Source organism: Oncorhynchus mykiss, chromosome 25 (genome assembly GCF_057628025.1).
Source record: "Oncorhynchus mykiss isolate SJ-2025 chromosome 25, ASM5762802v1, whole genome shotgun sequence".
Taxonomy (NCBI): domain Eukaryota; kingdom Metazoa; phylum Chordata; class Actinopteri; order Salmoniformes; family Salmonidae; genus Oncorhynchus; species Oncorhynchus mykiss.
This window is the reverse complement of record NC_143046.1, coordinates 9,537,562-9,552,500: the sequence shown is the minus strand read 5'-3', so window position 1 is coordinate 9,552,500 and position 14,939 is coordinate 9,537,562. Positions and strand designations below refer to the sequence as shown.

At 44.0% G+C, this 14,939-nt stretch overlaps 3 protein-coding genes across 4 annotated transcripts in view; all 3 read left to right on the top strand.

The window, feature by feature from the left end:
* The first annotated feature begins 4,511 nt into the window (after positions 1-4,511).
* Positions 4,512-9,636, top strand: LOC149971529 (pre-mRNA-splicing factor SLU7-like). Its single transcript, XM_090221529.1, has 7 exons — positions 4,512-4,527; positions 4,776-4,915; positions 5,614-5,720; positions 6,897-7,125; positions 7,336-7,470; positions 8,097-8,213; positions 8,838-9,636. The coding sequence occupies exons 1-7, from the start codon at positions 4,512-4,514 to the stop codon at positions 9,021-9,023; spliced, it is 930 nt and encodes a 309-aa protein (XP_090077655.1). The 3' UTR covers positions 9,024-9,636.
* Positions 9,637-10,088: 452 nt separating this feature from the next.
* On the top strand, positions 10,089-13,394 carry c1qtnf2 (C1q and TNF related 2). Of its 2 annotated transcripts, none has more exons than XM_021583284.3 (3): positions 10,089-10,339; positions 11,520-11,795; positions 12,162-13,394. In XM_021583284.3, exons 1-3 carry the CDS (start codon positions 10,231-10,233, stop codon positions 12,809-12,811), a joined length of 1,035 nt encoding a protein of 344 aa, XP_021438959.1. In that variant the 5' UTR covers positions 10,089-10,230; the 3' UTR covers positions 12,812-13,394. The 2 variants fall into 2 exon arrangements, with proteins under 2 accessions (XP_021438959.1, XP_021438960.1); XM_021583285.3 differs by having other exon boundaries at positions 10,147-10,911.
* Positions 13,395-13,554: 160 nt separating this feature from the next.
* Positions 13,555-14,939, top strand: part of LOC110504527 (cyclin-J) — a 43,828-nt gene continuing 42,443 nt past the window's right edge. Inside the window, exon 1 of the mRNA XM_036969785.2 lies at positions 13,555-13,865. The gene's annotated coding sequence lies outside the window, so the exon portion shown is untranslated. The remainder of the gene's footprint in view (positions 13,866-14,939) is intronic.

Genomic DNA, 14,939 nt, shown 5'->3' with positions numbered 1-14,939 from the left:
TTTCGTCGATATAGGACTCGTTTTACTGTTTCCTCCAGCATCTTCACAAGGTCCTTTGCTGTTGTTCTGGGATTGATTTGCACTTTTCGCAGCAAAGTATGTTCATCTCTAGGAGACAGAACGCGTCTCCTTCCTGAGCGGTCCCATGGTGTTAATATCTCCGTACTATTGTTTGTACAGATGAACGTGGTACCATTAGGAGCTTGGAAATTGCTTCCAAGGATGAATCAGACTTGTGGAGGTCTACAATTTTATTTTCTGAGGTTTTGGCTGATTTTATTTTGATTTTCCCATAATGTCAGGCAAAGAGACACTGAGTTTGAAGGTAGGCCTTGAAATACATCCACAGGTACACCTCCAATTGACTCAAATGATGTCAATTAGCCTATCAGAAGCTTCTAAAGCCATGACATCATTTTCTGGAATTTTCCAAGCTGTTTAAAGGCACAGTCAACTTAGTGTATGTAAACTTCTGACCCACTGGAATTGTAATACAATGAATTATAAGTTAAATAATCTGTCTGTAAACAATTGTTGGAAAAATGACTTGCCATGCACAAAGTAGATGTCATAACCGACTTGCCGAAACTATAGTTCGTTAACAAGAAATTTGTGGAGTGGTTGAAAAACAAGTTTTAAATACTCCAACCTAAGTGTATGTAAACTTCCGACTTCAACTGAACCTGCGTATCAGAGAAGACATCACTAGAGTGAGTCCAGTCACATTGAAGGTGTTTTGTGAGCCATGCTACATTTGGCATCTCAATCTGTTCTCCCGCTCATCACCCATAGAAGTTACACATTTGTAATTCTGACAAGTTTTGTTGAAGAAGTATTTAACTTATGCATTTGTGTACTTTTGTGACCCTTTTGTGACTTGAGAAATCTATATCCCAGACTCAGCCTACTATGACCCCCAAGACACGAGCCATGAGAGAGAACCCCTAGCAGAACACTGAAGAGTAGGTTACGGTTCCTTTAACTGTTGTTGAGCGACTAACCAACACAGGTTATTTTTGGTATAAAAAAAATAAAAAATGTTTTAAAGGATTTAACCGAAATTGCTTTAGCTATTTTAATTCCATTTAGTTTTTTTTGTGATCTCAATGCTACGAGGACTTGGAATGAAATAATAGTCATCAAATAAAACCAATGTTATATACACAACTGAAATATGTTATTGATGTAAATAAACAATGGTTAATTAGTGATAAGTCGTAATGGGCAGTCACTACCATCATGGGACTTGTATTAATAGTTTTATTCTGTGTTATAGCATTCAACCCACAATACATAGTGCATTTAATGTGAGATATCGAAGAAAAAAAAAACGTGATTATTAAAACCGACCTCAACAAGTACTAATCGCTCAGCACTATTTAACTAATGGTCTGTACACTACATTAGTGTAAACCCCTATCAGAACACTGACATGGCGTCTGAAGAGCAGGTTACTGTTCCTTAACAGTCTGTAACTTCATGTCATGAATCTCTAATTACATATCATGATGCTGATTGGCTTATTTTTAGGCAGTTACGAAACAAGTGTTATTTTCTTCTCAGGAAGGCCAAGTCTGAATATGTTATGTCTGTTACCACTGAACCTGAATGACCCTAGAAAGTTTTGGAAGGCTATTAAGTCTATGTCTGGTAACAGTAATGTTAATGAATTACCATCATGTGTTTTGAAGGACTCTGTTGCTGTATATGACACAACTGAGATGCTGAATTGTTTCAATGAGCACTTTGTATCATCTGGTAGGCTGTTTGATTCAGTGTCCTCTGTCTCTGTACAACCCTGTGTGGATGAACCAGTGAGAGCTGGTCAAACGTTTAGTTTTTTGCCATTCTCAGTGCAGGTGGTACATAAAGCCCTGAAATCCTTAGATCAGAGAGAGCCTGCAGGTCCTGATCTTCTGGATCCCTGCTTTGTAAATCTGGCAGCTGATTTCATAGCTGAACCACTTACATATCTGTTCAATCTAACCCTGGAATGTAATGAAATTCCTAAGGTCTGGAAATCAGCATTTGTCCTACCACTTTTAAAAGGGGGAGATCCAACTCTTTCAAATAATTATAGGCCAATCTCAAAGCTGTCACCCCTGGTGAAAATACTTGCAACCCTTGTAAGTGAACAGCTAAAATAGTTTTTATTTACTAACTCTATTTTATCAATGTACCAATCGGGCTTCAGGAAGAAGCATAGCACAATTACAGCAGCCATGAAGGTTTTAAATGATATCACTGAAGCCATTGACAAAAAACAGCACTGTGTCTCACTTTTTATTGATCTCTCTAAGGCTTTTGATACAGTTGATCATGCTATACTAAGGCAGAGATTGTCGAGTGAAGGTCTTTCAGAGCATGCAGTTGCATGGTTTGCTAACTATCTGTCTGATAGAACTCAGTGCACTCAATTTGATGGGCTTATGTCTGTTAAATTGTCTGTCTTTGATGGTGTGCCCCAAGGCTCTGTACTTGGTCCTCTCTTATTCACTATTTATATAAATGATTTAGACAAAAATGTCCAAAATGCGCAACTTCATTTTTATGCTGATGATACTGTTATTTACTGTTGTGCCTCGTCTCTAACAAAAGCTTTCCAGAACTTGCAAACTGCTTTTTATACATACCTTGTGTCAATTGAAGCTTATCCTCAATACTGACAAAACTAAACTAATGGTGTTTTCTAAAGCAAGAAATAGACCTCTGAACCTTTCACCTATTACTACCTGTCAGGGCAAGGAGATTGAGGTTGTAACCTCATATAAATATCTTGGAATTTTAATTGATGACGGCCTCTTAAATTGCATATTCAACAATTTACAAAACAATTGAAGCTGAAATTGGGATTTTATTTTAGGAATAAGGCCTGTTTTTCTTTTGAAGCCAGAAGGAGGCTAGTATCAGCTACATTTATGTCTTTACTAGACTATGGGGATATTTTAGATATGAATGCTTCCGCTCAGTGTTTGAGATCAATTGACACCCTTTACCATGGCATTTTGAGATTTATTTTAAACTGCAGAACCCTTACGCACCACTGCACTTTGTATACCAGGGTTGGCTGGCCTTCTCTAGTCACTCGTAGGCTCAGTCACTGGTATACTTTTATTTACAAAGACATTTTGGGTTTACTACCTTTTTATTTGGGCATTTTTATTGTTCAGAAACGTGGTGGGTACTCTCTTCGTTCGCTGGACTTTATCCTGCTAACTGTTCCAAATGTCCCAACTGAATTTGGTAAAAGGGCTTTTATGTACTCTGCGCCATCGTCTTGGAACGCCTTACAAAATACTTTTAAACTGGAAGAATTTGTCCCGATTGGTATTTTTAAATCACTGATGAATGATCTTGAGACTGATTCCCTGACCTGTCAATGTTTTTAATTTGCTGTTTTTGATTTTGTTATACTCTTGTGAATTATATGGTTTTTACTAGATTACTTGTAGTTTTTCATGTTGTTTGTCAAATTTTTGTAATTACATGATGCTGCCAATCTTGGCCAGGACGCTCTTGAAAATTAGATTTTAAATCTCAATGAGCCCTTCCTGGTTAAATAAAGGTGAAATACAATTAAAAATAAAAAAATTAAACCACATGTTAAGATTTTGTAATTTACATGTTCCAAATCACTATATACATGAATGCTGATGTGACAGTGCTTATCTTTTCTTTCGCTGTGTCTTTGTGACTGTGTGTGTCTGTGTGTGTGTGTGTGTGTGTGTCTGTGTGTGTGTGTGTGTGAGAGAGAATGTTTTGCCGACACTGAGATCGCCTGTGTTCCTAAATGTTTGTCCTTCTCCATCGTGTTTATTTGTCAGTGAGGGGTTCTCTGGAGACACCATGGCCCAGACACAGTTTCTCTTTCCTGCCCAGAACCCAACTGGAGTTTCTTTCTGATTCATATCACAGACTTTCTAAACACAGAGACTCAACATCTCAAGACTTCCGGGAACGCTTGGAAAGCATACTCGGCAGACCAGACCAGGGTTTGAGAAATGTTAAGATTCTACCATAATTGTTAATTTTCTTGATTTCTAAAGGCACAACCTTGATTTGAGACAATGTCTTAGTGATACGTCAGGATTTTGGCAATTAAGCCCTTTATCTACTTCCCCAGTCAGATGAACACGTGGATACTATTTTTATGTCTCTGTGTCCACTATGAAGGAAGTCTAGAGTTAGTTTTTGAGAGCCAATGCTAACTAGCGCCATGCTAGCTGTTCCCATAGATTTCCAGTCAACGCTAGTTAACAATTGCAACTTCCACAAGTTCATCTGATAAAGCGCTTCTTTGCCAAAATCCCAAAGTATCCCTTTAAGTATCTGAACATGTTTTTACTCCCAACTCGTGAAAATGACAAACGGACATGTTTCATTTTCGTCAATAACACTTTTTTTTAAATCGAAGTAGCGCCTTATTTTGAAGGTCCACTGTCCAGTGCGACACGACCGTTACACCCAATATGACGTGTTTATGCGCATGACCTTAGCTAGCTAACGTCACCATGACATCGCCTACAAGTGTGATCTGGGAATTCTATTGGACAACCAGTTTCTACATACAGTATCTTCATACTTAACCATCTTTGTTAATTTCTTCTCTCAATATCTCCCAGGAGAATTAGTGGTATATCCCAACTTCTCCCCATGTTTTAGGCTGATAAAATGGTATCCATAGAGCTGGCATCCTAATGCCAATGTTCTTCATAGTTAGAATAGGAAAGGGATCGAATGGAAGTTAACACACGTCATCTCCTCCACCTCTCCAGTCTTTGCGTGGGAGGCCAATGATAAGGGCTCTGAGGTGCACCTCCAGGCCGACCCCACCAAGCTGGAGCTGCTGCACCAGTCCTTCAAGGTCAAGAAGGAGGTTTTCAAGGACAAACAGAAGAAGATGATCCTGGATAAGGCACAGAATAAATACACTGCATGTAGAAAGTTGTGTAGCCCGTAAAAGTGTCATCAATGTAATAAACATGAACTCAAGTTCCTCATACAGCAGGGTTTGGATTAATTCCACCAATTCAGTTCCCTCGTCCTGTAAAATGTTATTTCATTCCCTTCTAATTCCAGGTCAGTCTATGAATTTTATCTCTCTCAATTCCAGTGTTAGGTAAAATTCCAAGAATTCAATTCCCAATTCAATATTATCGCAAACAATTCCACAAATTCAATTCCCTCTCTGTTCACTCACTGTTTAGACAGCCTAGCCATACTAGAAATATAGAAATACAAGTTGAAATCATTCCAAACAAATCCTGCAGTCCATTTCATTAATTACTTTAACTGGGAAATGTACAAATATTGCATTTCAATTCCAAATATTAAATGTTTTCAATATTCTAACCTAAACAGTCCAAACAAGTCTAATTTATATTCCAAATCTATAACTTAAAGATTGAATTATATTTTAATTTCAACAATGTAGATTATTCACTTCATGAGTGAATTAAAAAATTGATTTGGAATTTCAAAATAAATTTGAACCCCCCCCCCCCCCCCCCCAACCCTGTCATACATTAGTTAATGGTATAACTGTTTCATTCTTGTTGGTTGAAGGTCATGTTGAATAACTGTTATTCCTGTATGTTATGTTCTGTGTCTCAGTACGGGGGTGAGGAGCAGCTGGACGTCCCTCCCAGAGGGCTGCTGCTGGCCCAGACTGAGGACTGCGTGGAGTACAGTCATCATGGTGCCGTGCTGAAGGGACCGGAGTAGGTTGTGGCACGCTCCAAATACGAAGAGGACGTACTCATCCAGAACCACGCGGTGAGGCGTCCAGAACCGACTAACCCCGTAGAGATGAGCACAGTCAGAACGGTCTCCGGTTAGACAGGAACCTTTGGAGAGCAGCCCCCTCGTGGAGGAGCACAGTCAGAACTGTCTTCCCGGTTAGACAGGAACCTTTGGAGAGCAGCCCCCTCGTGGAGGAGCACAGTCAGAACTGTCTTCTCGGTTAGACAGGAACCTTTGGAGAGCAGCCCCCTCGTGGAGGAGCACAGTCAGAACGGTCTCCGGTTAGACAGGAACCTTTGGAGAGCAGCCCCCTCGTGGAGGAGCACATTCAGAACGGTCTCCGGCTAGACAGGAACCTTTGGAGAGCAGCCCCCTCGTGGAGGAGCACAGTCAGAACGGTCTCCGGTTAGACAGGAACCTTTGGAGAGCAGCCCCCTCGTGGAGGAGCACAGTCAGAACGGTCTCCGGTTAGACAGGAACCTTTGGAGAGCAGTCCCCTCGTGGAGGAGCACAGTCAGAACGGTCTCCGGTTAGACAGGAACCTTTGGAGAGCAGCCCCCTCGTGGAGGAGCACAGTCAGAACGGTCTCCGGTTAGACAGGAACCTTTGGAGAGCAGCCCCCTCGTGGAGGAGCACATTCAGAACGGTCTCCGGCTAGACAGGAACCTTTGGAGAGCAGCCCCCTCGTGGAGGAGCACAGTCAGAACGGTCTCCGGTTAGACAGGAACCTTTGGAGAGCAGCACCCTCGTGGAGGAGCACAGTCAGAACGGTCTCCGGTTAGACAGGAACCTTTGGAGAGCAGTCCCCTCGTGGAGGAGCACAGTCAGAACGGTCTCCGGTTAGACAGGACCCTTTGGAGAGCAGCCCCCTCGTGGAGGAGCACAGTCAGAACGGTCTCCGGTTAGACAGGAACCTTTGGAGAGCAGCCCCCTCGTGGAGGAGCACAGTCAGAACGGTCTCCGGTTAGACAGGAACCTTTGGAGAGCAGCCCCCTCGTGGAGGAGCACATTCAGAACGGTCTCCGGCTAGACGGGAACCTTTGGAGAGCAGCCCCCTCGTGGAGGAGCACAGTCAGAACGGTCTCTGGTTAGGCAGGAACGTTTGGAGAGCAGCCCCCTCGTGGAGGAGCACAGTCAGAACGGTCTCCGGTTAGACAGGAACCTTTGGAGAGCAGCCCCCTCGTGGAGGAGCACATTCAGAACGGTCTCCGGCTAGACGGGAACCTTTGGAGAGCAGCCCCCTCGTGGAGGAGCACAGTCAGAACAGTCTTCCCGGCTAGACAGGAACCTTTGGAGAGCAGCCCCCTCGTGGAGGAGCACAGTCAGAACGGTCTCCGGTTAGACAGGAACCTTTGGAGAGCAGCCCCCTCGTGGAGGAGCACAGTCAGAACGGTCTTCCCGGCTAGACAGGAACCTTTGGAGAGCAGCCCCCTCGTGGAGGAGCACAGTGCTGGCGTTTTACAATAACAATTTGAGTCTGCAAGAACTTTTCCAAGTCTAAAAAAATATATAGTAAAGGACAGTATTGATACTGTACAGTAGCATCTATTCAGATAAGCATACTTAAAGTGGTTTCTTTTTTTTGCCTTGCAGTGTATCTGGGGGTCATGCAGGGGAGAAAGCTGCTGGGACTTCAAGTGCTGCCACTCCATGGTCAAAATGAGCTACTGCACCGGAGAGGCTGGCATCGAAGCTACTCCCCCTATAGAGCTCCTCAACCTGTGTTCCGTTTGAGGAGGGACTGGAGCAGGAGGAGGAGCTGAAGACTGCTAGAGATTCACAGGGAGAAGCTAAAAGAGAAGAAGCAGAAGAAGAAGGAGAAGCAGAAGGAGAAGCAGAAGAAGAAGAAGCAGAAGAAGCAGAAGAAGAAGAAGAAGCAGTAGAAGAAGAAGCAGTAGAAGAAGAAGCAGAAGAAGCAGAAGCAGAAGAAGCAGAAGAAGAAGAAGCAGTAGAAGAAGAAGCAGAAGAAGAAGAAGAAGCAGTAGAAGAAGAAGCAGAAGAAGAAGAAGCAGAAGAAGAAGAAGCAGAAGAAGAAGAAGCAGTGGAAGAAGAAGCAGAAGAAGCAGAAGAAGAAGCAGAAGAAGAAGAAGCAGAAGAAGGAGAAGAAGAAGAAGAAGAAGAAGCAGTAGAAGAAGAAGCAGAAGAAGCAGAAGAAGAAGAAGCAGAAGAAGAAGAAGCAGAAGAAGGAGAAGAAGAAGAAGCAGAAGCAGGAGAAGGAGAAGAAGAAGAAGAAGAAGCAGAAGAAGAAGCAGTAGAAGAAGAAGCAGAAGAAGCAGAAGAAGAAGAAGCAGAAGAAGAAGAAGCAGAAGAAGAAGAAGCAGAAGAAGGAGAAGAAGAAGAAGAAGAAGCAGTAGAAGAAGAAGCAGAAGAAGCAGAAGAAGAAGAAGCAGAAGAAGCAGAAGCAGAAGAAGAAGCACGGCTCAGACCGCAGCGAATCTGAAGAGGAGAAGAAGAAACAGAAACTGAACCAGGTGAACTTTGACTTGTGTGCATGCCCATGTGTTAATGAACATTATATTAGGTAGTCAGACCCCTTGGCCTCTGCGTGTACTCCTACCTGACTATATCTCACCCCAAAACCACTCCCCTCTCTCACCCCAGCTGTCTCGCTTTCTCTTGCTCTCCCGGGTGTCTTGCTTTCTCTCGCTCTCCCCAGCTCTCTTGCTTTTTCTCGCTCTCCCCGGCTCTCTTATGCTCTCTCTCTCTCCCCGGCTCTCTCGTGCTTTCTCTCTCTCCCCGGCTCTCTCGTGCTTTCTCTCTCTCCCCGGCTCTCTCGTGCTCTCGCTGTCTCCCTGGCTCTCTCTCTCCCCGGCTGAGCAATAGAGAGGGAGGGTGAGCTCTCTCTCGCTCATCCTCTCCCTCTCTCTGTCTCTCGCTCACCCTCTCTCGCTCACCGTCCATCCCTCCCTCCCTTTCTCTCCCTGGCTTTCTCTCCTGCTCTCTCGCCCACCCTCCACCCGCCCTCCCTCTCTCGCCCCCCCCCCCCCCCTTCTCTCCTTGGCTTTCTCTCCTGCTCTCGCTCGCTCCCCCCTCTCTCGCTCGCCCCCCTCGCTCGCTCGCACCTCACTCGCTCCCCCCTCTCTCTCTCTCCGCAGGCTCTGGCTACAGAGGACGTGCATCTAAAGCAGGTAGAGGAGATGATGAAGGTGGATGAGAGGAAGAGGAAGTACAACAGCCTGCAGGAGATCAAGGAGCCCACGGAGGAGGATATGGAGGCCTTCAGGATGAAACGCTCCAGGGAAGACGACCCCATGGCCAACTTCCTGGAGCTGGGACAGTGATAGCGACAACCCCATACTCTATGCTCGCCCCTACCTACAGTATACCCTCCACCCTCTCATCCCAGCCCTGTACCCCCTACCCTCTCCTCTCACCCTCTACCCTACCCTCTCCTCCCAGCCCTCTACCCTCTACAGTCTCCTCCCCTACCCTCTCCTCTCACCCTCTGCCCTACCCTCTCCTCTCAGCCCTCTACCATCTCCACCTCTACCCTCTCCTCCCAGCCCTCTACCCTCTACCATCTCCTCCTCTACCCTCTCATCCCAGCCCTGTACCCCCTACGCTTTACCCTACCCTCTCCTCCTAGCCCTCTACCCTCTACCATCTCCCCCTCTAACCTCTCATCCCAGCCCTGTACCCCCTATTGTCTCCTCTTAACCTGGAGCCAACCATCTCTCTTCATTTCATGTTTACCCCTCAAGTCTACTATTCCTCAGAAGATCATTGTAGTCAGTTTATATTATTAAGTATATTAATGTGGTACAAATGTTGTTTTCTTTCATATTTGTAAATATAGAATGAACTTTCAAAGGACCGTATATTCAATAAACAGCCTGACTTCTCTTGGTTATCTCAGACATTTGGTGGAATAAAGACATTTGTTAGAAAACCAAATTGTATTCCCATTTGCTTTGTGAATTATTTTCTCAGTATGCACTGAAAAATAAGGCAGACTCATCATATCACTGAAAGTAAAGGGTGATGTAGAGCTGCATAAATAAAATAAGTTGGCTAGAGAGAGAGAGAGAGAGAGAGAGACAGTAACACTTCTGGCACCTAAGAAGTGCCAAGCACTGCAGACAAATGGTTGCTGTTAGGCCCATTTATTTATTTAATAACTAGGCAAGTCAATTCTTATTTACAACGTTGGCCTACCCCTCCCAAACCCGGATGACGTTGGGCTGATTGCGCACCGCCCTAAAATACCAATGTCTGGTATTTACATTTTTTAAAAGTTGAATGTTTTAATTTAACCTTTTTATTTAACTAGGCAAATCAGTTTAGAACACGGGTTTGTGCTTGTCTGATCAGTGAAACCTAAAACTGGACGGGGGGGGGGCTCCTCTACATGCATAATCATCCGATTCACGAACCACAATAAATGTCAACGGTCCCCATCTCTCAAGAAGAGTTCTACAGTAACTGGTTCTTTGCATGCGCGTTATTGAGAGGGCTCAATCACAACTTTAGCACGTGTTTTAGTTTGTCATGCATGTATTCTGTGAAGCGTTGCATACAGTGCTTCCACCCTATTCTTCCAGCTGTGAGTTCTTGATGGGTTTTCTCCGGTTCTTGGCACGGTGTCTGGACACATCTGGTAATCCTAAATAGTGCACTTCTACTTAATTCCACTCACTTTTGCATGGGGCTGCCTTGTATGATGTTTGTTTTACGATTTCTCCGTTTATGGTGATAACCTGTGAAATTGACGGTATACCGCCTATCAAAACATCCCCGAATGCAAGTTGGCCCCTTGGCACAACTGTCAGTTGAAATTTCACATAATAACTGGTGGGGAAAAAAAGAAGCAAAACCAATACATTCAGCTTTCATCTTAGACTTCGCTTACATTATTTATTGACATTACTGGGGTTGTCAGAGGATACGGTTGTTGAGTTTGTTGAAATGAATTACCTCATGGTGAAAGTATTTATTGGCAGAGAGAGAGAGAGAGAGAGCTATTGCTGCAACGGGGAGGATGTTCATGTTTTGCGTTTGGGGTTCAAATACGCACAGGATTTCTTTACAATACTGTACGTCAAAGATGGTATTTCGACCCGACATTGGTGTATTATGTAGGCGGTAAGGTTGTGCTTCCGTTCTGTGGAACTGAAAGGGTTGGTCAACGCATAAAAATGCTGCTATTTAGCAAGTTTATCTCTTCAGTTGGTGAGTAGCCTACATGTTTTCCCTATTATTTCAGCATGTTCCCTAACGATGGCATCATGTGTGAGAGATGTTCCCTAACGATGGCATCATGTGTGAGAGATGTTCCCTAACGATGGCATCATGTGTGAGAGATGTTCCCTAACGATGGCATCATGTGTGAGAGATGTTCCCTAACGATGGCATCATGTGTGAGAGATGTTCCCTAACGATGGCATCATGTGTGAGAGATGTTCCCTAACGATGGCATCATGTGTGAGGTCGAGAGAAACTCTCCATTACGCACAACACTTTGTTTTATAGTTGAACGGCAATGATATGCAAATTTGATCAAGACACAGCTAACATACTTTGTTGTTTAACTGTATTTTTCGGCAATGTTTACTCCGTGTTTTGATTTGTAGACATAATTTGAATGCACGGCAGTTAACATAGCCTTATCGGCACACTGTCTCGAAAATGTTTATGAAATCTCAGTTTTAGTCAGCGTACCTCTGATGACAGCGGTGTGTTTGAGCTATAAGCCAGCTGTGTAATGCATCGGTTCTGATGATCTCTACAACAACAACTTTCCAACTGATGATTCCTAAAAGCCTCCCTTATCTTTTCAGCTACTACCATGCTCCAGCTGTCTCTGGTGGTGTGTTTACTATCCATCACTGTGACTACCCCCCAGTCCCAGTTCCAGACTACACACCCCTTGTACAAGAAGGGCCACAACATCACCATCCATTCCTCCCAGCTGGTGTGTAGTCTACCCGGCCCTCAGGGGCCAGGTGGCAACCCAGGGGGCCCCGGATCTCCAGGGACTATGGGTCCCATGGGTACCCCAGGGAAGGATGGCCTGGATGGGGATGATGGAAAGAAGGGGGAGAGGGGTGACAGAGGTAAGAAGCCTAATGGAAGCATCCAGGTAGTAGCCTGGCCTGGGCCTAAAACCGAGTACTGTAGTACAACTCAAGGCTGAGTTAGTTAGTCCACTGAGCTGAAGCCTACAATATAGGCATTACCTGTTAGCCCACTGAGCTGAAGCCTAGAGGCATTACATTTGGGAGCTAACATGAGTCTTTGTCTCAGGCAATGTTTCTGGTCACAGTAGCCACTTTACCAATCTTAAAGTCCTTTATTGCTTCCTGTGTTAGCTATAATGTTGTGTTACAATGCAGTACACTGCATTGTGAGCTGTCTGGTGTAAATACTGTATATATCAATGTAAAATAGCCATGACCTGTCTGTCTCTTTCTGATCTTTAGGTGAACAGGGGAGGTCTGGGAACCCAGGTAAACCCGGGGTTAAAGGTCGTGAGGGCGTAGTGGGCAAGCATGGACCCCGAGGGCTGAAGGGCGCGCGTGGGGCCCCAGGTCTGGCCGGGCTGGGGGGCACCAAGGGGGAGATGGGGGACGCAGGTGAGACAGGGGCTCCTGGGGGCTGTAACTGCGGCACCAACTCAGCCCGCTCCGCCTTCTCTGTTGCCATGACCAAGAGTTACCCCAAAGAGCGTCTCCCAATCCGGTTCAAACGTATTCTACTCAACGAAGGGAACCACTACAACGCCACGACTGGGAAGTTTGTCTGCTCTGTCCCTGGAGTCTACTACTTCACTTATGACATCACATTGGCCAATAAGCACTTGGCGATCGGGCTGGTGCACAACGGGCAGTACAAGATCAAGACGTTTGACGCCAACACTGGGAACCACGATGTGGCGTCCGGTTCCACGGTTCTCCGGTTAGAGCGCCAGGACCAGGTTTGGCTGCAGATCTTCTACTCTGAACAGAATGGGCTGTTCTATGACCCGTTCTGGACAGATAGTCTGTTTACCGGGTTCCTGATCTATGCAGACCAGGAGTATCTGAACGAAGTGGACAGGAAAGCTAATGAGGATTCATCACCTTCATCCTGATGGGTTGAACTACAATGGCACCAGTTTAGCTTCCTTGCCCATTTGGGTAGAAAATTCTGCCTGTCATCATTGAAATCATAGCTCAGCCTATTTATACTCAGTTTGGGTCAATGATACAATTCACTTTTTTAGAGAACATTTTAATAGGCCTACTGTATTATCTTTGCATATTATTGAAAAAAGCTTTTCCCTATATTGACACCAGGTGGCTCCAGGAGTCGTCTGTTGCCCAGCTAATACTCATTGCTTATTGTTTATGAACAGAATTGCATTGCATGTTATGGCTTATTGGATTGTTAATGGTGGAGGGAAATGAGGGAAATTATTTTATTTTCACATTCAATAATTTTTGGTGCTGTTTATATTCAGCAATAAGGAGATGTTCCTACATGCAACTAACCCTCTGTCTAAATTACATGAGAATGCACTGTTAGTGTTACATGTTATTAAAAATAGTTTATTTTGTGTTATAAATCATATTATAGTACATTTTACAATGTGCTAAAGGAAAACGTTTTTTTTTTACCCACGTACCTAGAGAAAGTTGATAAAGTGATTTGCAATAAAACTTGATTTAATCATCTACGGTACTATCCGTTTTTAAAATGCCAGCTTTTGTTAAGTTGTTCATATCTGGGAGAGACATGTTTAGTTTGATTGAAATCAATTAGAGAAAGAGTTATTGCCGTAGTTATCCCATTTTAGCCACGGGGTTTTTGGACTACATTTCCCATCTCACACTCGGTGTTTCGCGTACGCAGGTTCACGAGCTCCTTACCGACCCCAACAGCAGCTGGGGCAGCCAACCACTTTGTTGAACGGGAACTCGTTAGAAAGAGACGGTCGTGGAAAAATCGTTGGAAAAGTGTAAACAGACTAGAAAACAGCGGAATTAAACTGTTCTGAAGCATTGTTACTTTGTCACCCGAAGAACGGAAACCGTCGTCGCTTTTCGCCGGTACCGAGGATAACACACAACTTCCCAAAGAGGAATTCACTCATTCAGGATGTCGGAGTGAAACAAAGAGGTCTGAGGGTATTCCTGTCGGAAAGGGTGAGCGGCACATGCGATCATGGAAATGTCGCGAATTTAAAAGTTGATTAAATGTGTGTGTCATGGATTTAATGCGGTCAATAGTCACGTGCGATCTTTGTCAAGTTTGAGTTAAAGGCCTATAAATTAAAGAGTATTAGAAACGAAAGACCGGTCCAGTTTTCTGTTTAAAAAACCGTCTCGTGGTGTTGACACCGCTGAATGACAGTCTTGACTAATTTTCCCATTATCAACGTATTGTTTTCTTTTCTCCTAAGCAGATTTGTGACAAAGTAGCAATTTGTTGTTAGGCCTACAACAAAAAGTTACTTTGTTAACCTAGCACTATAATTCCCATTTCGTTTTTTTCCACTGCAGGGGGGCATTTAAATCACACCCACATGCATGGTACTGCACTGCATTCCCCCATAGTCCAATATTGTACTAAAGGAGTCTAACGTTACTCCTTAGTCCAAGTACCTTACATACTCTGTTTAAAGGGCGCATTGGCTCTGACAGCCAAAACAGTTAACACTGCATCTAAACGTAAATCAATTGCGGTACGGTTCTAGAAACATAAATCCCTATACTTTTATATCACATCAAAATAATTTAACAAACGCTAAATACACACTTGGTGTACACGGTTTTTAACACAGTTGCAGCCAACAGTATTTTTCAGTGACAAGTTTGTGGCGTCTGCCGTTTACAAACAGGTTTCGGAGATGCAGATAGCTATTTAGCACAGGTAGTCCACTCTTGTCTTCCGTAAACAAGCGCTGTAACATGGAAATATGACCGTGTGGGAACCCTAACCATGTAAAGGTGTGTATCAATTTAAAATAAAATAAAAGTATATATTATACATTTTTTAAATGTTAAATTGATACACACCTTTATAGGTGCAGATATGAAAAATACGATCCTTATGCTTCCAGAACCGTACAGCAAGCGATGCGTGTTAATGTTCAGACGGAGCGTCACGGCTTTTAACAACTTCCCCCCCTTCCTGCATAATGTAGTGGAACTGAGAGTCATGATCAAGGGCTATGCAGTGCCAGTGACATGTCTAAGCTTACAAAAGAGCAGCCAACT

Bases quoted from the DNA above. Each gene is read 5' to 3' on its own strand.
- LOC149971529 (XM_090221529.1), top strand. The intron at 4,916-5,613 runs GCACAGAATAAA...TCTGTGTCTCAG, and splicing joins AGAAGATGATCCTGGATAAG to TACGGGGGTGAGGAGCAGCT. The intron at 8,214-8,837 runs GTGAACTTTGAC...CTCTCTCCGCAG, and splicing joins AGAAACAGAAACTGAACCAG to GCTCTGGCTACAGAGGACGT.
- c1qtnf2 (XM_021583284.3), top strand. From the start codon at position 10,231: ATGCATGTATTCTGTGAAGCGTTGCATACAGTGCTTCCACCCTATTCT. The intron at 10,340-11,519 runs GTAATCCTAAAT...TTATCTTTTCAG, and splicing joins ACGGTGTCTGGACACATCTG to CTACTACCATGCTCCAGCTG. The intron at 11,796-12,161 runs GTAAGAAGCCTA...TCTGATCTTTAG, and splicing joins GGGGGAGAGGGGTGACAGAG to GTGAACAGGGGAGGTCTGGG.